This window comes from Asterias rubens, chromosome 8, assembly GCF_902459465.1.
Source record: "Asterias rubens chromosome 8, eAstRub1.3, whole genome shotgun sequence".
Classification (NCBI taxonomy): domain Eukaryota; kingdom Metazoa; phylum Echinodermata; class Asteroidea; order Forcipulatida; family Asteriidae; genus Asterias; species Asterias rubens.
In genome coordinates this window covers 12,836,517-12,860,009 of record NC_047069.1, presented here as the reverse complement: position 1 = coordinate 12,860,009, position 23,493 = coordinate 12,836,517, and the positions used below count along the sequence as shown (strand labels likewise).

At 39.5% G+C, this 23,493-nt stretch overlaps 2 protein-coding genes across 3 annotated transcripts; one reads left to right on the top strand and one right to left on the bottom strand.

The window, feature by feature from the left end:
* Positions 1–101: 101 nt before the first annotated feature.
* LOC117293434 (electron transfer flavoprotein-ubiquinone oxidoreductase, mitochondrial-like) lies at positions 102–15,064 on the bottom strand. Of its 2 annotated transcripts, none has more exons than XM_033775765.1 (13): positions 15,030–15,064; positions 13,148–13,258; positions 11,208–11,360; positions 10,415–10,573; positions 9,928–10,046; positions 8,852–8,929; positions 8,475–8,621; positions 7,877–7,942; positions 7,331–7,549; positions 5,629–5,797; positions 5,167–5,349; positions 2,992–3,213; positions 102–2,610 (listed from the first exon to the last, which is right to left on the bottom strand). In XM_033775765.1, exons 1-13 carry the CDS (start codon positions 15,061–15,063, stop codon positions 2,447–2,449), a joined length of 1,824 nt encoding a protein of 607 aa, XP_033631656.1. In that variant the 5' UTR covers position 15,064; the 3' UTR covers positions 102–2,446. The 2 variants fall into 2 exon arrangements, with proteins under 2 accessions (XP_033631656.1, XP_033631657.1); XM_033775766.1 differs by having other exon boundaries at positions 13,148–13,261; positions 15,030–15,043.
* A 92-nt stretch (positions 15,065–15,156) lies between these two features.
* LOC117293884 lies at positions 15,157–23,206 on the top strand. Its single transcript, XM_033776359.1, has 6 exons — positions 15,157–15,332; positions 16,162–16,228; positions 16,990–17,064; positions 17,421–17,533; positions 18,318–18,372; positions 19,077–23,206. Exons 1-6 carry the CDS (start codon positions 15,228–15,230, stop codon positions 22,571–22,573), a joined length of 3,912 nt encoding a protein of 1,303 aa, XP_033632250.1. The 5' UTR covers positions 15,157–15,227; the 3' UTR covers positions 22,574–23,206.
* The last annotated feature ends 287 nt before the right edge of the window (positions 23,207–23,493 follow it).

Genomic DNA, 23,493 nt, shown 5'->3' with positions numbered 1-23,493 from the left:
GCGGTAACACCATGTGTGTATCTAATTTTTGTGGTAACGCAGCTCTTGTAAGATTGGGCCCAGTCTTGCTGTTGGGAACAATATTAAAAACAAATATTTAATATTTTAAAACCACAGATTAAACCCTTTCTTCCATTTTGCATTTGACAAATCCTTGAGAATAAGGCTTGAAAAAATAAAATCACAGGAATGTACAATATTAATAGAACGATACAATTATTCAAAGATGTTACCTGGTGTTCAAAATGCATTCCACGGCTAAGGATGCATCGCTGAATGCAGGGAACTCAATTCCTACTGCTAGTGTTCAACTAACTAGTAATTAATGGTACCCAGACAGAAGATTTACTTATGCTGTTGGTTGTAGAGCAATTCAAAAGGTTTGGATGACCAAAATTCTACTGGGAAAGTTTGACGACAGAATCGGTAAATTAACTGTTAAACACTTGATTATGTTTTCAAATTTGGTTTTAAAATGTACCATCTCTTCAAAAAGGAGAGTAGAAAAACTACAAAAACATTGTAGTGGCTTATATTTTGACCAAAGGAGAGTCTTTGTCAAAGGTTAAAGTAGATGTCATGAATGTCAAACATTTCAAATACTTTATTCATCCAGTTCTGGTAAACATTATAAATATATGCAGCCAACAAGAAACAAGCCTCAGTAGTCGATTTAGAAATTGCACGTTTGTGAACACAATTCAAATAGAATCTCGGCCGCTCCATAAACCCCAACTTCATTGAGTGATTAATACCAGCCTACTTGGACCCTTCCTCAGTCTCACACAACCCAGTAACTCTGATTATTATGGCCCCTCTACACACCACAGAGCCTATTCCCAGGAATTAAAACCCCAGAAGTTCCTTGGGAACAATAACCCAACTGCCAGCGTAGTTCCTTTCACACATAATGCAATTTTCCTGGGAAAAATTATGCACTCGGCAGCAGGCCAACCCCGACAGAATTTAAACACCAGTTTCAAATGCAATCTTCTTAAAAAACAAAATCAAGCAATCCACAATGATGAGATTATCAAGACACACTAGATAACAAAGAAATTCAAATATTTTGCATTGTTGTTGCATGTACACAAATATTCTGTTAAAAAGGCATGTAAAAAAAAACAAACATTTTTCTATGCCTGAATTGGTCCCCGTCTTTTTCCAAAAGTTTGGAGAGCCTTTGAGCACAATCATTTCTCTCAACAACACGACAGTTTTAAGCCTCAAAACTCAGTTTATTTCTGTAATAAATTAACAAAAATTTGTTTTATTTCATGACCAAATTATCCAAAATTAAAAACAGGAATTTACAATTCACATCAATCACACTTGGAAAAGTTCCAATCTTCGCTGAAACTAGGCTCAAATTTTAGGGTGGAGAATACAAGGGGTGCACCATTCTAGGGGGCACTTCTGGTCAATTACAGGTCGGATACAACATTGGTAAAATTACAATATTAATGTTCACAGACTTGGATATGGTCATGGTTGAAAACTTCACTTGAAATACACCTGCCCAGGAATGCTATTTTCTCGGGAGTCCAAAACGTTTTGATCTCGCGTGGCCAACATCTAAACAATGATAACATGAAATGTGGACCTCAACTATTTTCTTATGACTTTAAAGACGGATTGAGCTTAAACTTTCACAGGTTTGTTAGTTCATGTGTATGTTGAGTTGGGCAAGTGCGGATACCGGACAACACTCCATGTAACATGTATCATCCAAGACTGGTATCCTGCGTATTTTGCTTAGCAAATTATTTCCTGCTGAAGGATCTCTATACAAAATTTGGGTCAATAGTTAATTTGAGCCACCAGCTTTTAACCTTTTGAGCAGCCGAGGGGCGCAGGCAGAAGGACCAGCTTCATACTTTTTATTTTTTTTTATTAACTACAAAGTATTTGGATAAAGTCTGCTGCTTGATTTTTTGGAACTACCCATAAACTTTCATATACTATAGTGTTTTCTGGGTGGGTTAACCCAGAGGTTGACAAAATAGTGTGGACTGGCAGATTAGTCAAAATGGACCCGAATTAGTGTACACACAAAATTCTTATGTGTGCTCAAAAACTTAATCCTTTGAATTAGCCTTTCAGTAGTGAACCAATGTGTAAATTTTCAGACTGCTTCAATGGGTCCAGGGAACATCCATAACTCTGTTCAGAACGTTAGAACCAGAATTGTGCCCTCCAAACATAGTCATTAACCCGTAAATACAATCTGCCTTCCGAGCGCGCCCAGTGGGTCATAAATGTATTTCCCTCGCAGCTGCTCCAAGGGTTAATGGCCAGCAACTGTTCTAATTATTGCAATATTGGCTTAGCAACCAATGCCCCCACCCCCCTCCCCCTTCAGTGAAAGATATTTTCCACAGTATGCTAGGCCACTAGTAGCCAGTCATTACATTCCACAGTATGCTAGGCCACCAGTAACCAGTCGTTACATGCCACTATAGGCTGGGCCACCACCGGCTTCAGGTACAACCCAGTTGATGTTTTGGGTGGGGTCTTTGATGTCGCAGGTTTTGCAGTGGACGCAGTTGGCTGCATTGATTTGTAGTCTCATCCCTTCTCCTTCCTCTTTGGGAACGTATTCATAGACACCTAGGGAGACAGGTAAACGAAACAGAACAATAATACTAAAAATCATTCTGGTATAGCGCATTCGTCCAAGGCAAGACCCCAATGCTCTGTACAGGCATGATACTAATTTAAAGAAACATAAAAAAATTCTTAAACTAAACATTAATATAAATAACAAACAAATAATCATTTAACAAAAATAATCATCATATTTTCTGTCCCCCAAAAGGTTTAAAATCAAATATCATTTACAAAAATTGTTTTCATGAAAACTAAAGGATTTACACTATCGAAAACGAATATGTCATGGAGTGAAATACGACTAGTCTTAGCCTGCTTAAGTCATCGCCAAACATTAAACAAATTTGACTTTTATTTACTTATTTGAATTAAAGTTCTTACCAGCAGGGCAAAACCTTCCTTCTGGTCCATCGTACAGACTCAGGTTATGGTTGACAGGAACAGAGTCGTCCAGCAGTGTGAGATGGGCCGGCTGATCGCTCTCGTGATTGGTCCCGCTGAGAGCCACGGAGCTGAGGAGGTCAAAGCTCACCTCATTGTCTGGCTTGGGGTACTCGATGGGGGTACACTCCGCCGCTGGTTTTAAATACTCGTTGTCCTTACCTGTGAGAGGGAGAGGAATGCATTTGTTTAAATGTGAAGAATAGACCTTATGCACATGATGTCATACCAGTAAGGCGCCCTCACCTAGAGGTAAAAAAATTGCCGTTCATTGGCCAAACATGTGCGCTACGTGTACAATAGTTTCATCATCGTTTTACCTCTAAGATGGAGGCTGGATGACGTAAATGCATAAGGTCTTTTGATTATTTTGTAAGTTAGCACAAAATGTGCACAGTCATTATCATGTGTACACAATTTTGTGTTGTCCTAATATGAACAACAGTTTGAAAACCACTGTGTAGCAGTTATCTTAATGTACATGTACATGTACATGTACATGTACATGTATATGCAATCGCTGTGTCAAAAATGATGGAGTTTGTTGAATACAAGATCTGCAAAGAGTTACTCAACACTGTTCAATTGGGGTCTTTCTATTTACAAAAAGTGTACCCATGATTGCGGCTGTGTACTTCTGCAACAGGCAATGTCCTGCCTGAGGCAATGTTGAGTTGGGTGGATTTCACAAAAAGTAAAGACTAGTCATACATCAAGTATACAAGATCTGCAAAGAGTTACTCAACACTGTTCAATTGGGGTCTTTATAACAAAAAGTGTACCCATGATTGCGGCTGTGTACTTCTGCAAGAGGCAATGTCACGCAAGAGGCAATGTCACGTGGGGTAGATTTCACAAAAAGTAAAGACTAGTCTTACATCGAGTATAAGACGTGTTACTCGTCCTAACTTAGCACTCGCCATACATTTTTAATATCTCCAAGGATTAGTCCTAACTTTTTGAGAAAGGACCCCTGCACGATAACACATTTCTTGTGAGATATGCTTTGGTAAGCCGATGCCCAAAAAAACCAAAAAAGGAAGTCAAAAAAAAAAATATTATAATTTCATAGAGTGATGTAGGTCAGAAAATATGTCCTGTAAGCAAATTCCTACTGGACCATTTCAGAGGCACCAAGGCAATATGTAACAACGGGTATGGAGGCCTTTATTGTATGAAGAGACTGAATACCCAAACATACAAAATCACTAATTTACAAATGTTATCTTCCCATAATACATATTATATGGGGTGTCGTGGCCGAGCGGAGAAGAGCGCAGAATTCAAGCTCTGGTGATTCTGTTCAGCAGAGTGTGGGTTCGAATCACGGTCGTGACACTTGTGTCCCTGAGCAAGACACTTCACTACAATTGCTTCTCTCCACCCAGGGGTAAATGGGTATCCTGTGAGGGCAGAGATGGTTCTTGTGATTGATTTAGCCGAGTAGCGCATTTGTTGCACAAGGATGTATACTCCCCAGGAAGCTGAGATGGTTTAAGGAGTGAGTTAAGGCCTTGTGACCAGGAGTAATAATGTTGGAGCGCCATGAGCGTCACTGCGTGACGGACCTGAGCGCTGTTTAAGAAGCCATTATTATTATACCTGGGCTCGAATTGGGGGGGAATATGCACAAGACTGCAGGGCTTGTAGCTCAGAACTTTAACTGGACCAGAGACTGGAACCAAAATGAGACACTATCTACACAGTTCTACATTGAAGCTGTGTTTGGAACAAGCACTAAGATAAGATTGCAATTGCAAGGGTCTATGGTTCGAATCCCACCCGAGTAATATGCCCGAGATATTTTGTTCCCAGGACTCGGGAAAGTACTGAGTAAACAGTGCTAACAAACATCGGTGTATGTGTAACAACCAAAATTAATATTCCTTATCCCGATGCAAACAACATCTATTATAAGATTGATCTCATTTGTCTTATGTGTAAAGTTAAATTCTCAACAGAATTGAAAGATATTTGTATGTTAAAAATGCAGTGAGGTTATTATTTTTCAAAAACACAAGATCGCCAAACTTGTACTGTCGTAAGTCTTCTGGCCCAATGCTACATCACTGGCCTCAGGCCTGGGGTCCAGTGTTAATTTTGAGCTCAGCTTACCATGATGCTTCAGTGTCCATGGTTCCTTCCCTCTTCCTAGGAGGTAAAAGATGCCCGCATACAGCATAGACCCGTAGACTCCTAGAGGATTATAGAACGCTGGTCTGATGTTTCTTATTGAGTACAGCTCCTTCCACAACCAACTATCCTTCAGCTTGGGCTCATAGTCTTCAATGTATAACCCTGCATAACAGAGAAAGGGCGGAACAAGAAAAAGTTGGTTTATAAATATTGATATTTCTGATTAACACCCTTTTCAGACAGGCGCTCCAGAGTCGTGCCGAACCAAATTCTGAATTAAGTTCACAAAAAATTTGTTGTCTGAAACAATGCTTTATACTATCAACAGCTCTCCATTTCTCAATAACAAGTTAATGTAAATGCTAAAAATTATTTTGAGTAATTACCAATAGTGTCCAGTGCCTTTAATATTAAGTGAGAAAAAAAAAGAGAAGACATTACCTGCTGTTTCCGACGAGGGATTTTCCTGAGTGAGCTTTTCAAACAGCGTCTCCGCTGCGATCATGCCGCTTTTCATGGCATTATGGGTACCTTTAAGCTTAGGCACGTTCATGAAGCCCGGGCTGCATCCAATTAACATGCCTCCGGGGAAAGCTAGCTTCGGAATGGACTGAAATCATGAAGGAAACAAAGAGCATATAAGTGTCTTATCATAGGTGGTCATTTTTTTGTCAAGCATTCATAATGAATACTTTGCTTGCAAAATAGATTTTTTTTTCTAAAAGTATTTAAAAAATGAATTAAGTAATTAATCATAATGGAAACTGATTGAGTAAATAATAATATTACATGTATATGGTTGAACAAAGAAAAATTGACTACAGCGGTTTTGAACCTGTAAGCTTTGGACTAATGTGCCAGCTTTGGTTTTGTAAAATACAATCGACTCTTATTTATTATGAGGTCCGCCGGGCTGGCCAGTATTCCTCGTTATATCAGGAGCTCGTAATATCCGATCGCGGTAATAATCATTGCACTATGCACAAAGTGCATGACATAGTGGAACGCACTTGTCCACACAGATAAGGCTGCTGCAACAGATAACTGGCTGGGTATTAGGGCTTGGCACTCAGTTGGTAGAGCGCCGACACATTTATCCAGAGGTCCCATGTTCAAACCTCACTTTAGTCAATTTTCTCGAGCTCACCCTCTAAAATGAAATGAGTATGACCTTTATAATTGTTTGGTATGAATATGATTGATTGCCTGAAAATTCCCTTGTGTCAGATAAAGAGTCATACTTAATGTTACACTTCGGATTTAAAAACAAATCACACAGCACGGACAACACAGCGTTATATTTGTAGGAGCAGTTAAGTTTTAGGAAATACATCTAGGCCAATTGAAAAAAACAAAGCTAAAACTCAGGTACAATGAAAAAGAAATTACATGGAAAAGTACAAAGGCAGTAAAGAATTTAAATAAACACAGAGAAAAAGTAATAAAATAATGGTTCATATGCAAAATGGTAAATGGCACATTACAAACTATAATATTTAGAAATTGGAAACAAATACAGTACAGTTTGCAAAGAACAATGGATCAAAGACAACAATAATGCACCATAATGCAAGACACAATTATACAAACAAACAAAATTTGATAAATGGGGTGAAAATTGATAAATCGGGTCCTACTGCACAACATCACAACTCATGTCACAACTCATGTCATAAATCATACAGCAATCTTAACAGACTTCAACCATATCAAGGTGGTCGAGTTCCCAAAGACTAATAAATTCTGGACAACGATGGGCTCAATTTTCAAAGAGGTGCTCGAGCAGAAAAATTGTGCTCAATGAATTTCTGCTGAGGAAAAAATAAGCAGGGATTCAGTCAGCAACAATACACTAAAGGTTAAAGTTTGGCTGGTAAGATATTTCTGGTAAGCAATTATAGTCTTGTGCTTACTTTGTGTTTTTTTGTTTTACTTCATAGCTCAGAAATTTTGGCCCTGTAAGAAGTTTTGATGACACGATAAAATCTGTGCCTTAAAGCGGACACAAAATTTTCAGCACAGAAAAAAACTTGCTTAGCTAAAGGTTGTTGTGACTGGTGCCCACTCATTTTCACTTAGCAAAGAAACCGTTCTAAGCATTACTGACAGCTTTATGAAATCATGCTCCGATGTCTTTATTTACCTGTACACCGCCCTCATTGAGGGCCCTTGCACCATAAGCTATCCTTGTGCCTCCTGCAAACGTGGGCCTGATGGACGGATGCTGCTTGAATCTCTGTAGCTCTTTGAATGGACTGATGTATGGGTTTTTGTAATCTAGACAAACGACAAACCCAACGACAACTGTTGGGGAGCCCTCATCCAAGTGGTAGAGGAATGAGCCACCGTATGTGTCAAGTTTCTGAACGGGAAAAAACACAGAAATCAAGTTATTTAATATCTTCAAACATCATTATTATTTAACGCAATTTTGTTGTGACCAAAATAAAGTTTGGGATGCCAATTTCGAACTTGTGTCCGCCTTGTGTATGCCTTACTAACATCAGGGGCGGTCGTGTTGGTGTATTGTGTTGTATTGTATTGCAACTCTACAACTGGTTACGCTGGCCATCCATGGGAAACGTAGCAAGGTCGCCCTAGGACATCTACAGAAGCTAGTAAGGCTTGTTTGATGATCAAATAAATCACTTGTTTCTTTGTTTAGGCCAACTTGCTAAACTCAACTTACCAGTGGCCAACCCACGGTGTGTTCCACTCGCCCTGGATGGTGCTGGCTTGGATCAACTTCCCATACCTTTAATCCAAGATCAATTTGGAAAAAATTGCATTATTTCATGATAACCAGACACAGTTTAAGGGAAGGTATACGCTTGGTAATCACTCTGAAAGTTAATGGAGATAAATATTTAGAAGCCTACAGCAGCATTCCCTAGAAAACACTTTAAAGTAATATGGTTATGTGAAAGGATTTAAGTTGTTATGCCCCAAAATTTGAATCTGAGAAACTAGTGACATTTAGGTTTTAAGATTGTGTATTCCTATTGGAGATTATTCTTACTCTGTTGACATAACCACTTAGGTGATTTCTCGGAAACCTGACCACCTTTTGGAATGAAAATTTCACCTCTTACTTTTATTGTATACATCTACATTTATATAGAATGAAAGCAATTAAACAGTTCCGGAAACCAAAGGTATCAGATCAGCAGAAAAAGCTGTCTGGTTGATGAATCTGGAGCTGTTTTATTTTTATTTAGTTAATTTATTTTGGGGGTGAGGCTTTGTTTTTTTCCAAGAATTTAAATGATAAAAGTGTTCCGCCTGACCTCTTTCAGACCGATGGCGTATGTCTGTGGTTGACAGTCCTTCCTGAGGTCAAACTTCTTGTACAGTTCCTTGCCTAGATGACCATGGCATCCCTCGGCGAAGATTGTACATTTTGCATGGAGCTCCATTCCTCTCTCAAATGTGTCCTGAAAATGCAAGGATTCAACCATTTAATAACAATAAAAAGCAGTTGGGGTATGATGAGCAGAGTTCCATGGAAGAATTCCTTTGTGGAATTCAATGAGCCTTCTCAAGGATAAAATTAAGGGCTTCATAAAACATGATGAACTTTTTACCAGTTCAGGCTGACGACAAAACAAAAATCAACAATAAAACTTTGTGGGAAGGAAGTGAAAAAACTTGAGTCTCTTCTTACCTTTGGTGAGCCATCCTTTGCAATTCCCACATCGCTGGTTGCTATGCCTTTAACACTTCCATCTTCATGATACAGAATCTGCAGGTAAGTTTATCACATTGTTTAAATGGTTTATTTGGGGCAATTGCTACACAAAATCACAACAGAAATGGTAAGTCAAACTGGTTTGGTTTGGTATGTGCCCACATTTTATTCTGTTAAACTGAGGACTGTAATAAGCCGATTACATGGATTATGCAAACCTACATAATACAGGCATGATATTTTGTCAAACATTTAGAGCACCAAGGCTGACCTATATGTTCATATGGTGTAGGCTTTAATGTTTTTTTTCCCAGCTTGTTAATGACGCTCTTTGCTGATTAAAAAATAAGGGCAACAAATCAGAAACAGACTAAAGTAAATGTAGGAAGAATTTCATGCCTGCATACAGTCCAACAGTTTGGGTGTTCAGTTATCATATCGTGTTGGATTTTGTTGGAGTGAGGTAGGATCCTAACAGAACTACCCTTCTTGGGTTGTGTTTACACTAGTATAAAAGCGAGTTATAACCAAAGATTACAGAGTCCCTGTACCATTTCAGCAAGCAAATGATTTGTTATATCTTTGACAGTAAATGTCAGTGTCTGCACTTGTCTAATGTTGCATCAAAAGAGTTGCTTACTGAAATGGCCTTCAGAACACATTTCACATTTATATTAACTTAATTTTCGCGGGTAGATAAAAAGTACAATATTACGCACATTAATTAGGTGAAAACATTACAAGATATAGCAATGAGCAATTAAAATACAGAGGAAAACAACCATCTTGAGCCCAACGGATTGCCTAAAAGAAACACAGTTACTGTCTAGAGGCTTTCCTCTCCAGCTAAAGACCACAACTGAAATTTAAAAATGTACAAATGTAAAAATATACAAATATTAAATACACAATCAGCAATAACAATGTTACAAATACGCATAAAAAAACACATACAAGGGCACACAATTTCAGCAGAAAATCTCCATGTAGCGCCATTGACGCTCTATTATCATTTGTTATAAACCAAAAAACTTAACTCTTCCTCTACTAACCTCACTTGCTGGGTAGCCAGGATATATCTCAACTCCCAGCTCTTCTGCGTATTCACCGAGCCAGCGTACAACGTTACCCAACCTCACAATGTAATTGCCATGGTTGTACATTGGAAGCCCTTAAAGGGAGATAAATAACAAGAAATGAATCTTAAGTACACAGAAGCATAAATAGCTGTTGCAATCTGCTTACCAACCTAAAAGACTTACGACATAAATGTAAAAAAAGGTTCTGGCCTGATGATTCGACACTAGCAGAGCCTTTCTCGAAGGCTAAACGACAACACAAAACACATAGCGAATCCTTTCTACATCAATACATAGCTCAAAGTTAATGTCAAAGTGTAAAATCAGTAATACCTACAGGTATGGGCAAATGCTAAGATTATTTTGACAATGCACAATTATGTGTTATGCATAGGAGAATTTCTCATTTTTGTGAGTAACTTTGAAATTGCCCTTAAAAAAAATCTTTGTGTTTATGTACCTTTAAAAATTGGAATTGGAATTCGTCCCTTCTCCGTCAGGATCCCAAATTTGTCCTCCTTTACAGGGGTGAGAAGGGGCAAGCCTTTCTCCTTCCAGTCAGGTATAAGCTCATCAAATACCCGGGGCTCAACGCACGCTCCAGAGAGTGTGTGACCACCTGAAAAGAAAAAAATACACCAGCAACTTGTTAGTTATCCAGGTTGGCTCGGTGGTTTCGTTTGTCACATCACGACGGAGGAGTTAGCAACAGCATTGTTTAACTAAATTTTAAAACTGATGACAACTTAAAAAAACACTCGGTTTTAATCTCACAAAACATCCACAATGACTTTGTTGGTCTTAATCAGCGTGGTAGGCAGTGCAAGATGGGCCTACCCAGGACAAAACATTTTTTCCCAGCATTCTAACAAAAAATATACACTGTGCCGCCCAGCAAAGACTTCCCCCAGATTGCACTTCAGCAATGATGGCCCATATATCTAAACACAAATAATTTTGTTGATCTGATTTGCCCTTGGTGGATCTGGACCCCACCACTAAAATTAGTCTAGCTACAACACAGGGCCCAACTTCATAGAACTGCTTTCAGCAAAAACAATAGCTAAGCACAACAAAATTGTGCTAAGCACAACAAAATTGTGCTAACCAGAACATGGTTACCAACTAAACTACCATGCCACAAACACATTTTGTGACTGGTATCCTGCTTATATCTGCTAAGCAGACAATTGTTAAGGAATATTTTCTGCTTAAGCAGCTCTATGAAATTGGCCCCATGTCTTAGCGCTTACCTATTTCAGCAGCCTTCTCCACCAGACACACCCTGAGTTCAGTTCCTTTTTCTAGACTCAGTTGTTTGAGTTTGATGGCAGCGGCCATCCCGGCTGGGCCGCCTCCTACGATCACAACATCAGCCTCATCAGCGTAACGTTCCATCTCCACATCTAGGAAGTCACAAACAAAGTGTAATTCAGCAAGTCTCCTGATGATAACTAGTGCAAGCTAGTCCAAACGTTGAGACCAATTAAAGGCAGTGGACACTACTGGTAATTACTCAAAATAATTATTGGCACAAAACCTTTCTTGATGACGAGTAATGGGGAGAGGTTGACGGTATAAAACATTGTGAATAACGGCTCCCTCTGAAGTGCCATAGTTTTCGAGAAAGAAGTAATTTTCCACGAATTTGATTTCGAGACCTCAGATTTAGAACTTGAGGTCTCGAAATCAACCATCTGAACGCACACAACTTCGTGTGACAAGGATTATTTTTCTTTCATTATTATCTCGCAACTTCGATGACCGATTGAGCTCAAATTTTCACAGGGTTGTTATTTTATGCATATGTCGAGATACACCAGCTATGAAGGCAAGTCTTTGACAATTACCAATAGTGTCCACTGCCTTTTAGAACTCACTCTGCAATAGTGAAGTTTATGGCGGGAAGTCCCTTCAATCCACTAAAGTGAAAGTAGAAGTTAATAACCAGTTCTTTAATAAGAACTTAGATGTCTACCGAATATTGAAAAATCTATTGCGTGGCAGTGAAATGTAATTGCAAGACAACATGTAATCTTATTATTATAATATGATCCTTCCCTTAATCCCTTTCCCCTCTCTTCTTCTATAAATGGATACATGTATTTGTTTGTACTTATTTTATGCCTCTGAAGAAGGTCCGGTTTGGATCGAAAGCTAAGGCCACCTACCCTATTCATTATATTATTTTATATTATTTACAAGTGATATTTCAAATACGATGTCCTTTATACCAAATACAGATGAGTCTGTACAATTCAATTAGGAGTTTTTGCGTCAGTCAAAAGATCAAAGATCAAATAAAATGCCTTTTGAACTGAATATATAATCAAAGTTCAAAATAATAACCGTACCAGAATTTATTTCACCTCTATCGGAATCTTCGTGAGAATCTGCTTTCTCATCTTGTAAGTTTATCTTTTTAACAAGTACTGATAGAAGCTTTATTTTATTTGTCTGATGGTTTACAGAAGTGTACGATGTACTTTGATACTCAACAGAGTTATAATTGTATAAGTACCAGACTCCAAGTCAACATTCCAACGTCGGCTCTTTCTGAAATCACAGTGGCTAGGGCCTATTATTCAATTGAAAATCACAAGACTGCAGGAATTGTCAGGTCATGAGTTTACTGGCCCAATGCTAATATCACTGGCCTCAGCCTGGGTGCTATGGTCTAGTGCCAAACTCAAACCCTGAATATTACTGGGTCATTCAGTTTACTTGCCCAAGGCTAAAATCACTGGCCTCAGCCTGTGAGATGTAGTCTAGTGCCAAACTCAAACCCTGAATATTACTGGGTCATTCAGTTCACTGGCCCAATGCTAAAATCACTGGCCTCAGCCTGGGTGCTCTGGTCTAGTGCCAAACTCAAACCCTGAATATTACTGGGTCATTCAGTTTACTGGCCCAATGCTAAAATCACTGGCCTCAGCCTGGGTGCTGTGGTCTAGTGCCAAACTCAAACCCTGAATATTACTGGGTCATTCAGTTTACTGGCCCAATGCTAAAATCACTGGCCTCAGCCTGGGTGCTATGGTCTAGTGCCAAACTCAAACCCTGAATATTACTGGGTCATTCAGTTTACTTGCCCAATGCTAAAATCACTGGCCTCAGCCTGTGAGATGTGGTCTAGTGCCAAACTCACACCCTGAATATTACTGGGTCATTCTTTAATATTTAAAACCATTACCTTTCCATCTTTCATCTTTTTCCCTTGGGACGACTGTGTAGTGTGTAGTGATTTTGGGTGTTGTGGATGTGCAGTACGATGCCTTAGTAGACACTCTGGCATATCTGCACGCTGCTGACAAAACATGAATTGAATTAGAGAGAAAGGAGATAAAGGAATATGACTTGAGGTCTTTAAAGGCACTGTACACATTTGGTAATTACTCAAAATATACATATAAGCATAAACCTTACTTGGTAACAAGCAACAGAGACCTTTTAACTATTTTTTATTTTTCGATTTTTGTTTAGAAAAAAAAAAGAAAAAAGAAAAAAGAAACACAGCCTGTCGAGAGGCTCTCCTCTCCAGCTGGTCCTAAAGAGAACAACATTGAAATATAAAAATAGATAAATATGTTAATAAATAAACGCAAAAAACAGGCCAACAATTTCAGCTGGAGTTTATCATGTTGCGCATTAGCATTCTAATATCTTTGGTTTTCTCGAACACGTGTAACCATCTGTTTCATAAAACAAAATTAGTGATGTACCAGCAAATATTTTTAGTGTAATAATTTGACCCTGTTAACCCGGGTCCTCATGCAACAAATAGATATAAAATAAGTTTGCGGCTGGTTTTCAAACTGAAGAATTGGTGGCCTGTTTGATTTAAAATACTAAGCGGCCATCTTAGAAAACAAAATAATGAAAACAAATGTTAAAGGCCCTCATCCTCCTTTTTTTTTTTTAAATCCGGATGATCAACTGTTTTTTAAATTTTATTTGGTTTCAAAGCCATTGGACACTTTCTGAACAGAACAAAAAATTAAAAGTTCACAGATTTACAAGTACATGTAACTTATAGGGTTTACAGAAGGTAATGGTGAAAGACTTCCCTTGAAATATTGTTCCATGAAATGCTTTACTTGAGAAAACATTAAAACAATTGTCAATTCTCTATACCGAGAATAACTGATTTATTTTGAACACATGTCATGACACGAAGAAAGGGTGGGAACAAGGGTGGGTTTTCCAGTTATTTTTTCTTGACTCCGATGACAGATTGAGCCTAAATTTTCACAGGTTTGTTATTTTATAATATAAGTTGTGATGTGGGCCTTTGGACAATTCTGTTTACCAATTAAGAACCTTGAAAACAAAATACACAAAAAGGCCCAATTCAACTAACTACAAATGCACACAAACACTACAGTCCATACACTGTTTGTGATGGGTTGGCTGCCCGAACAGCTAGCCCCACCCCTAAAATGTAGTGTCAATATAGTTATGGTGGATTCTCTCAATTTTGTTTAATGAATGTAATGGAACTGAGATACTGTACTCCGGTCCAGTCCAGTCGACACTCACAATGACAAGGTTGAGTCTGTAGAGATAACAATTATTTCAATGTTGGTTCAATTCAACTGATTGCCTGCCTGCTGATCACACTTTCTACGTCCGACCGAGTCCATCCATGCATAGACTTTTAAAAATAAAGTTTTAATATCAACAAAACAATCAGTTTGAACTATATTTTTGTCATTGTGGTATGATAAACCATGGGCACGGATAAACATAAACCATAGAGCTATAATAACCATGGAGGGGGAAGGAGTTAATGTAAACAAAAATTGACCCTTTGAGCTCACCGCCCTAGAAAAAAAAGACATTACAATACAATTACATCATCATTGACTGTCAGCATCACAACACAACAGAGAATCTGATTTTTCTAAGAATGAAAAACTGCCGGTGCTAATGTCTTGATAAACTCTCTTATGAGACAAATAAGACGCATAGAAACAACTCGAAAACAACGGGATATCATAGGGCTACATAAATAATTGAAATTAAAAGGATTTACAGGTAAAGAAATACACAAACAAAATACTTTTTTTACATACCAGCACGGCATAGTCTCGACGTGGACAGCGCCATCTCAAAAATAGTTGTGTAATTCATTGTTTACCAGAATTAAACTATTGAGGGCGCTTTTCAGTCTGTAGATTTTAGGAAAACAACATCGCCATCGCCATCGATCACGCACCCGCCGAAAATGAAAAAAGGTCGTCTTATTTTCTGAGAATAGTTCGTTCAGAATCATGGCATTCTTGACGCAAAATGAGACGAAGACTAGCAGTTATCTTAGAGATAAAGAGCGAATTTCCACAAGGTTTCGGACGAATTTGGAGGCAATTATTGACAAGGTATGCTTTTCAAACTTCCCTCGCTTTAAATTAATAATTCATGCAAATAAAAATGAATACAAAGTCATTACCGATAACAAGTGGTTTCGGTCAGTGGCCCCCCCTTGCGAAGTCGCCCCGGCCCCCGCACACACAAAATCACCCTATTTCAAAATCGTTCCCGGTCCTCGTCCCCTACAAAGTCACCCCGACCAAGTTGCCTCTTACTTGATTTGCTGCTTGTGTAAATTTTCAGAAAATTGAATTTTTTTTTTATTATAAAATTAAAAACTATTCGCTTTTCTTTTGTTTAAATATTTGTTTAACTTAACTTTTAATTTAAGCATTAAATAATTTTATGGAAAAGTTTCCGTATGGCGCCACCACTTTTTCATTTGATATGAAAAAATATCATTCTAATTTACCTCAATGAGATATCCCTTTTTGTAAAAATGAGTGAAAAAGTGGTGGCGCCATACGGAAAGTTATCCAATTTTATTTCAAGCCTTATTGCTCCATTCCATGGTTTAACTTAACTTGATTGGAGAGATATGATGTGCTATTAATTGATTTACATGCTTTTTGCCTGGGCCTGGCTTCTCAATATGTCAAAGATGAAATACCAGGCATTTATAATGTATTTATCATTGGTCATTAAAATAAATTAATAAGTAGTTTCAAAAGGTTTCTACAAATGTGGTCGAAAAGCGTTCTGTTCCTGTTTGATGCATTATGATTGGATCTAATTTTTTGCTTATTAAGCGAAAGTGTCACAAATTCAAAATCAAATGGTAAAACAAAATTCAACAACAACTCTTGTTGTTTTTGTTTGTAACCTTCCCCTTTGCAGTATGACCGCCCGTTTGTTGAATCCGACGTTCTGGATCTCAGCAACATGACAGTGGTAGAGGATCGAGGTAACATAATAAATCAGTGTAGAGGGCAGAACTGCATATTAAAAAGTGACTGGTTATTACAATCCAGGCCCTACTGCTGCTTCCCAGGAAACTCGGGTGATCTCTGGCTAGTACAACCATGGAGAACAGTACAGGTCGAATGGCTTCTGACTGACACCCCCAACAAAGTTATTGACAAACAGTTTACCCAATGGCTTAGCAGGGGGCGACCAGCAGCGGAAGCTCCACAGCGAAGCTTAACTGGCGCTTCCCCCTCACCTCTTACCAGCCAATCGGCTTTGCCATTACAATATGGATAAACTAAGGAGTGGTGTACTTGGAAGGGTGATGTGTACCAATGTTTTTTTCCTGGGATTGTAGGTAAAGGCGATTCACAACATTATCCTTGTTCATCTTACATACTTGATTCAATCCTCAAACTTTCTCAATTTCTTGGGTACCATCCAACATCAAGCTGCTTGTGTTAATCCAACATAATTTCAATCTCAGCCCTTGTAGGTTCCTATTGATTGATATACTGTGTTAAGAGAAGCAATTTATGGTTAAGTGGTTGCTCAAAGACACAGGAGTCATGCCCAAGATTTGAACCTCACACCCCCGATGTCTAGGGGCCAGCAGATCTTGAGTCCCCATGCTCTAGTAGACCTCAGAGCCAAGACACAGAATGAGTTAATACATGTATGTGTACCATTTGCAAATTTGATTGCAAAATTAACTTTTATTGATTGTTGCTTACTGTTTTTTATTTTTTATTCATGCAGGTTCCATTGGCAGGACAGGAAAGATACGGATCGGAACAATCAAACTAGCAGCAGATAAAGTCTCCCCTAACAAAGGTAACAATTATTATTCATGTTATTATTTTAGAAAAATTAGGGGGAGGGGGGCTTAGTCACAGGAGGGTAACCTTGAAAAAACTGGAAAAACTATCCACAATTGTTGCCAGGCATGGTATTCTTCCTATTTATAGTCTGATTGTCAAATATTTTGCCTTGAAACAATACAAAAAATTGTGATTAATTAGCCTGCAAAGTCCATTAAACCCAACTCCTTATTCAACATGTAGGTCAGCCCTTGCGAAAAAAAGATGTTCCTACTTCTTGTCCAAGGATAAAATACTAGCCTGAATTTTGTTCAGAAAAGTAGGATTTGCCGCTTTGTTTTGCAATTTTTTTCATTTTGTTCTTCGTAGCTACCCCTTGGGACTCAACTAAGGACAGTACGGACTCGGCTTTTGGCAGCCGCCTCAGCGAGAGTGAAGACACATCAGGGACGGAGACGTTAGTCAACTATACCTACCACCAGGTACTGTACACAGACACATGAATCCTCCACCATGTAATAGTAATAAACAGGGCTTTGCAAGTGTTTTACCAGGGCTTGAAGTCAACACTAGACCACAGGCCCTAGGCCCTAGATTTTAGCTTTGGGCCAGTAAGCTTATGACCGGGCAATCCCTGTGGTATTGTGTTTTTCAAATGGGTAATAATAGGCTACCGCATTGTGCAATATCTTTTTGGAAAAAATAATTGACTATGAGAGTCTGAAAAAATATCTTTAAATTCTGTTGTGTGGCAACTTTAGTCAACCAAGATAAACAAAAGAAATACTTGAGCATGAGCAACCAGAGGATTTGTTAGACAGCTTTAGTTTTGTCAATGATCACCCTCCATTTCCAAGCTCATACTGTGGTTGAAAGATCAGATTTGTTCCCCCTTATACACATTCTCTTTAAATTGGAGTTGAAAAATACCAGAGCACCGAACGGTACAGTTGTGAACACACTGAGGAGATGAAGTCCGAGATCTTGAACAATTGTTTGCCTTCGTACCTCAAAGATTTGTGGGTAAAGGAAATTTAATGTATATTGCCTTTTTTTAGAGTGATAAATACATGTGTCTTTCAAGTCTGTCGAGTATGAAAGATTTAGAACAAATTAGACAAATCTTCTTGTAGGTTCACTTTGACAGACCCAAGTCATCAAACAGGTCAAATGTAGATAATGATATGAAAGCCAGCATCATACAATTTCACTTGATATTTGACAAAAGCTTTCTAATGTCCCAATTTATATATTTCCTTTGTCCAGAATCCCAAACATGTCAACAAAGAAGAGAGAGCAAAAGCTGTACAAAGAGTTGATGGTAAGTTGGTTCTCCTGGTCAATTTGTATTATTATTTTTTTTGTGAGGGGGGGAGGGGGAATTTTTATTGTTCACCTGCCCAAATCCACACTCTAGTTTTGCCTTATTTTGAGAGTTAATACGTCCTGGCCAAACCAATTATAAGTAACTTGCTCAGGAATTTTTCTTGATGTCAGGATTTTGTGATTCCTCATTTACCGGTCAAGTTTCCTTGGATAAAATAAAGCAAGCACCACAGAAGTTGGCTTGTACCGTCGTTCTGTGCTTAGTTACTTTTTGTGCTTAAAGGCACTGGACATTAATGGTAATTACTGAATCAAAATATTTAGTAGCATAAAAGCTTACCCGGTAACAAATTACGGAGAGCTGTTTTATTTATAGTATATAACATTGTGAAAAAGTTTTCGAAAAAAGGTAATTTCTCACTGAAATATTAAAAAAATTCAGGCTTGAAGCCTTTTATCAGGCATCTGAAAGCACACAAATTTGTGCAACAAGAGTCTGTTTTCTTTCACTGTTCTCTTACAACTATGTAGGTTGAGTCCAGATTTGTTATTTTATGTTTATGATGGGATACACCAAGTGAGAATACCGGTCTTTGACAATTACAAAAGGTGTTCAGTGCCTTTAAACAGCTCTATGAAATTGGGCCAAACACTATGAATATTCTGGTCTGTAATTTGTTTTTGTTGTTCCTTTTACAGATGATTTGATGAGTCGTAATTCACATTCAGAGGATTCAGGCAATGAGGATGTGGAGTCCGACTGCAGCGGCCCGATCTCCACCCCAACAAAATCCTCTCTCAAAACACTGACGCAACGCCAAAGACCTCAAGACACCACAAGTGACCCCATCCATCGCGCTCACCAGAGAGCTCGTGGAAATCTCTCCAAGAGGTTCGAGGATGAGTATCGAGTAAAAGAGAAAAAAGAGCAAGAGATGATTAAGGAACTTAGTGAGAACGACGAAGATGAGGAGGAGGAGGAGGAGGAGGATCCGTATGAATTCAAAGATGAACTTCCTTCCATCCTTGAGGAGCGGAACCGATTCTTATTCAAGATGCAGTCGATTCTTGCTGACAGCTTTAGCGATGGTGATGGTGTTGATGAGATGGACTCGTCGAGTGAGGACGAGGCAAGCGCGGGAACTATTGAGAGCAGTGAAGCAACAAGTGGATCCATCTCCGCGTGGTCGACACTCCAGTCCAGGACCACACCAAAAAGAACTTCAAAATTGAATCGGATAACAGGTGCGGGTAATACTAGCAGTAAAAATGAAGATTTTCCTCAGCAGGATGAGAGGCTCTTAGATGGACTTACAATCACCAGCACCGACTCCGACTACACAGACTGCAGCACTATCTTAGCTGGTAACCTGCATTCTAACCAACAACTTTTCCGCCCTTCCAATCTGCTCTCGAGGGTGAACCAGAACAGAGACTCGAGGGGCAAAAAATCCCAGCCGCCCTTTGAGGCAATTTGCAACAGCACTATGCTTAGTGAGATTCAACCCTCTGCACTTGGAACAGCCAAGAGGAAACCACAACTGGATTTGGATCGGCACAGAGAACTTGAGTTACCCCTTGACGGGCAGGGAGAGATGTGCCTCGGAGTGGTGCCCTTTAGTGCTCAGTCTAAGCCTGAAGTTAGAAGTGACGACGAACAAAGCAAGTCCCCAAAGTCTGAAAGGAGCTCAGAATTCAGAACTCCCATCAAATATGATGACGCCAACAGAAGACCTGCTCATAATTCACTGAAATCAAACACACCAACAACAAGGAATCACAACCGTCAAGATTCCATTAGGAGTCCCAGTAACTGCGATGTATCGGGCATCACCCCTAGAGCCCGGCAGCGGAAAGTCGTAACGGTAAACTCAAAGACGAGCCTTGCTTCCCCTCGGTTTAACACTCAGGAAATCATGGAGATATTCCGATCGCCGAAGCCACTGATCATACCAGGTATCAATTTTGATAGTTTGGATTTGACACCACGACGGAGAGTAAGGCGAGAAGGCTCTGGAGCGCCCTCTCCAGGTCCACTAACGAATGCGTTACTGCGCCTCCAGAGTCCCTCATTGTCAAAAGAAGAGAAAAGTACAGGTCACAGAAGTCAATCAGCAAAGGAGATCATCATTCAGAGCAATGACTTTGCTTCTGAGATGACATTAGACTGTTTAAGGTTTGATTCCGAGAGTGATGATGATCAGCGAAGTGAAACTTCTGATGATGGACCAAACCAAATTGCAAGGACGCCAAAGACACCAACGGTTGTTGAAATTGCAAGTCATTGTAAACACCAGAGAGAAGTAGTTGAAGCAACCAATATTGCTAGGCCTGAAGTACAGGGAAGTAATCGACATTTGAAGGAAGGTACGAGGGAACTTAAGACTATGGCTCCTACTAGAAAAGACAAATCTGTGTGCAAAGGGGTTCACATCTCCACGAGACAAATTCCTGGCAACAGCAATGAATTGTTAAATGTACCAGAGCAACACGCCAAGCATTCTGAAGTTTGTGGAGCCGACCTCAGGGTGACAGATTCTCAAATCAGACGAACAGCTCATCATCATCGCTCTTCACGGTCGACTGACACCCCAGACCTACACACTGATTTGAATTCAGTCAATCCAAAATTGGACTGCCGGAGAACTCCGGCTTCAATAACAAAACAGGACGCAAGGAGAAAACACAGTGAGCAAAAACCTTCAACCACTAGACAATTACCAATAAGGACTGCAAACAACACTGGCAAAAAGTCAATGCAGAAGTCCAGGCATCTGAAGGAAAACAGTGCTGAAGATGTTCAAGACGACTCAAAGACGACCCCGTTGTCCTCAAAGACCTCAAAGGTCAAGAGGAGTATTTTGACCCCTACAGTTCAAAGGTCACCCTCCACGCTCTCCTCCCCGTTGAATCGCATGTCTCTGGCTTCGCCCCTAGCTTTGCCCCAAGCAACCAACAGACCCGTTAAAGGCCAACTCCCTAAAGGTTCTGATAAAAAGACATCTTTGGAACAGGCTGTCAGGAAAAAACAGAAAAAGCTCTCCGAGGGTCATCCGAAGACAAGCCTTATGGCTGAACATTTGAGATTGAATGATAGGCAGCGAGCCTCAGAAGAATTTAACCAAACCCATATGACCATCAGAGATTTTGATGACGATTCCGAGGATGAGATGGAAGTTGACGTCGATCCTTACTCACTAACAGCAGATGATTCATCGCCAGGTCCAAGTCACTTCCGCAGTCGACGCACTGCTCATTCTTACGGCAAACCAGCTCCCATGAGCTATAATGACCATAGAGATAACAGCATCTCGGGCAAAGATAAATCAAGAGCAAGTCATCTTTCGCGAAAGTCTCAAGAGCATGACAGAGTTTTTGATGTCGATACCAAGACGCAGCTAGAACGGTACACGCATCAACGACAATCAGAGAGATATCATAAAGATCTTAGAAATTCAGAAAATGATGGAGAGTTTGGACAGTCAAGTCCTTTTCATTCAAAGAAGGAGAAAGTTTTAGCAAACAAGACTTTTGCGCCAAACAGAACAGTGTCAAAACAAGGGAAGAATAATTCAGATACCACTCTAATCCGAGGAGAGAGGAAGCTCGTTGTCCGAGCGGAACAAACGCTGGACTTCTCGGACGAGGAGAGTGATTCTTCAGGTGACTCTGCTAAATTTCTCTCCCTGGTGTCCAACCACAGCATCATGGACACATATGACAGTGACCCTGCGGAAGTACCAGTGGCCGTTCCCGAAGTCAGTAAAAGAAACCACGTAGGAAGCTTCAAAACCAAACATAAAACCATCATCCGGTGCGGCCAGATTATCTCCTCTCCAAAATCGACGAAGAGCATCGCCAGAAATCTCCACAGTGCTTCACCGCCACGCACAGGCCGTGTGGAAAAAAGCAGGAAAATGTACGCAAACTCCCCAACAAGGGCATATCAGTCGGACACCAAATCTGTGCGGAGTTCAACCAAAGTTGACCAGAGAGGGTCGCCTGCCAAGACAGTAGCGAGGAGGTTGATTGCGTCTCCGATGAAAAAGTTTGACGAGAGTGGCAATGTTGGATCGTTAGCGTCTAGTCCCCTGCGTTCTAGTGGTTGCAATGTCAGCTCTTCCTATATGTGTGAGGGACCAGGCCACTGCACCAAACCCTTCTGCTTCAGCTGTGCTTTAAGTGAGCTCAGTTAAAGGTCGGTATTAACTTGCAGTCACAAAGGTGCTTATAACACTCACAAGCTAAAAACAAGAGAACAATTCCCAACAAAAAGTTGGGTTACCAGTCCAAATGTCATAGCTATGCTATCTGTCCCTTATGACTGGTCCTCGGCTAATTGTGCTTAGCAGTATAATCTGTTAAGCAGCTCTATGAAATGTTGGTGACTTGCAGTGTTTTTTCTTAATGATAACCTTGCCAAAAAAACCAAAGTGTAAATACTTGTATAAATCATCGTCCAAAACATACCAAAGTGTTCTCAAAGATTGATTAAAATCTCACTTTTTTACATCAGAGAAGATTTATCTTTTACAGCGTGATGCATTCTGGTGGCTGTACCTCTGTTTATAGTTTCTGCAATTTGTTATTTGCACTACTTCTGGTGGTGAAAAGAACTGCTTTTTTAAAACCAAAATCTCACTGTTTTGTATGAAGGGAGTTGTAATATTTTGTTGTTTAATGCTGATGTACATAAACAATGTAGAAGTATGGCTGTGTAACATGAGAAAACAATTTTATATTCCTTAAAAGCAATAAGGTATAAAAGCCAGTGGACACTATTGGTAATTGTCAAAGACCAGTCCTCTCACTTGCTGTATCTCAACATATGCACAAAATACAAAACCTGTGAACATTTGAGCTCATCGGTCATCAAAGTTGATAATAATGGAAGAAAAAACACCCTTGTCACACGAAGTTCTGTGCTTTCAGATGCTTGATTTCGAGACCCCAAATTCTAAATCTGTGGTCTTGAAATCAAATTTGTGGAAAATGCCTTCTTTCTCGAAAACTACCTCACTTCAAAGGGAGCCGTTTCTCAGAATGTTTTATACTATCAACCGCTCCCCATTACTTGTTACCAAGTGAGGTTTTATGCTAAAAATTATTTTGAGCA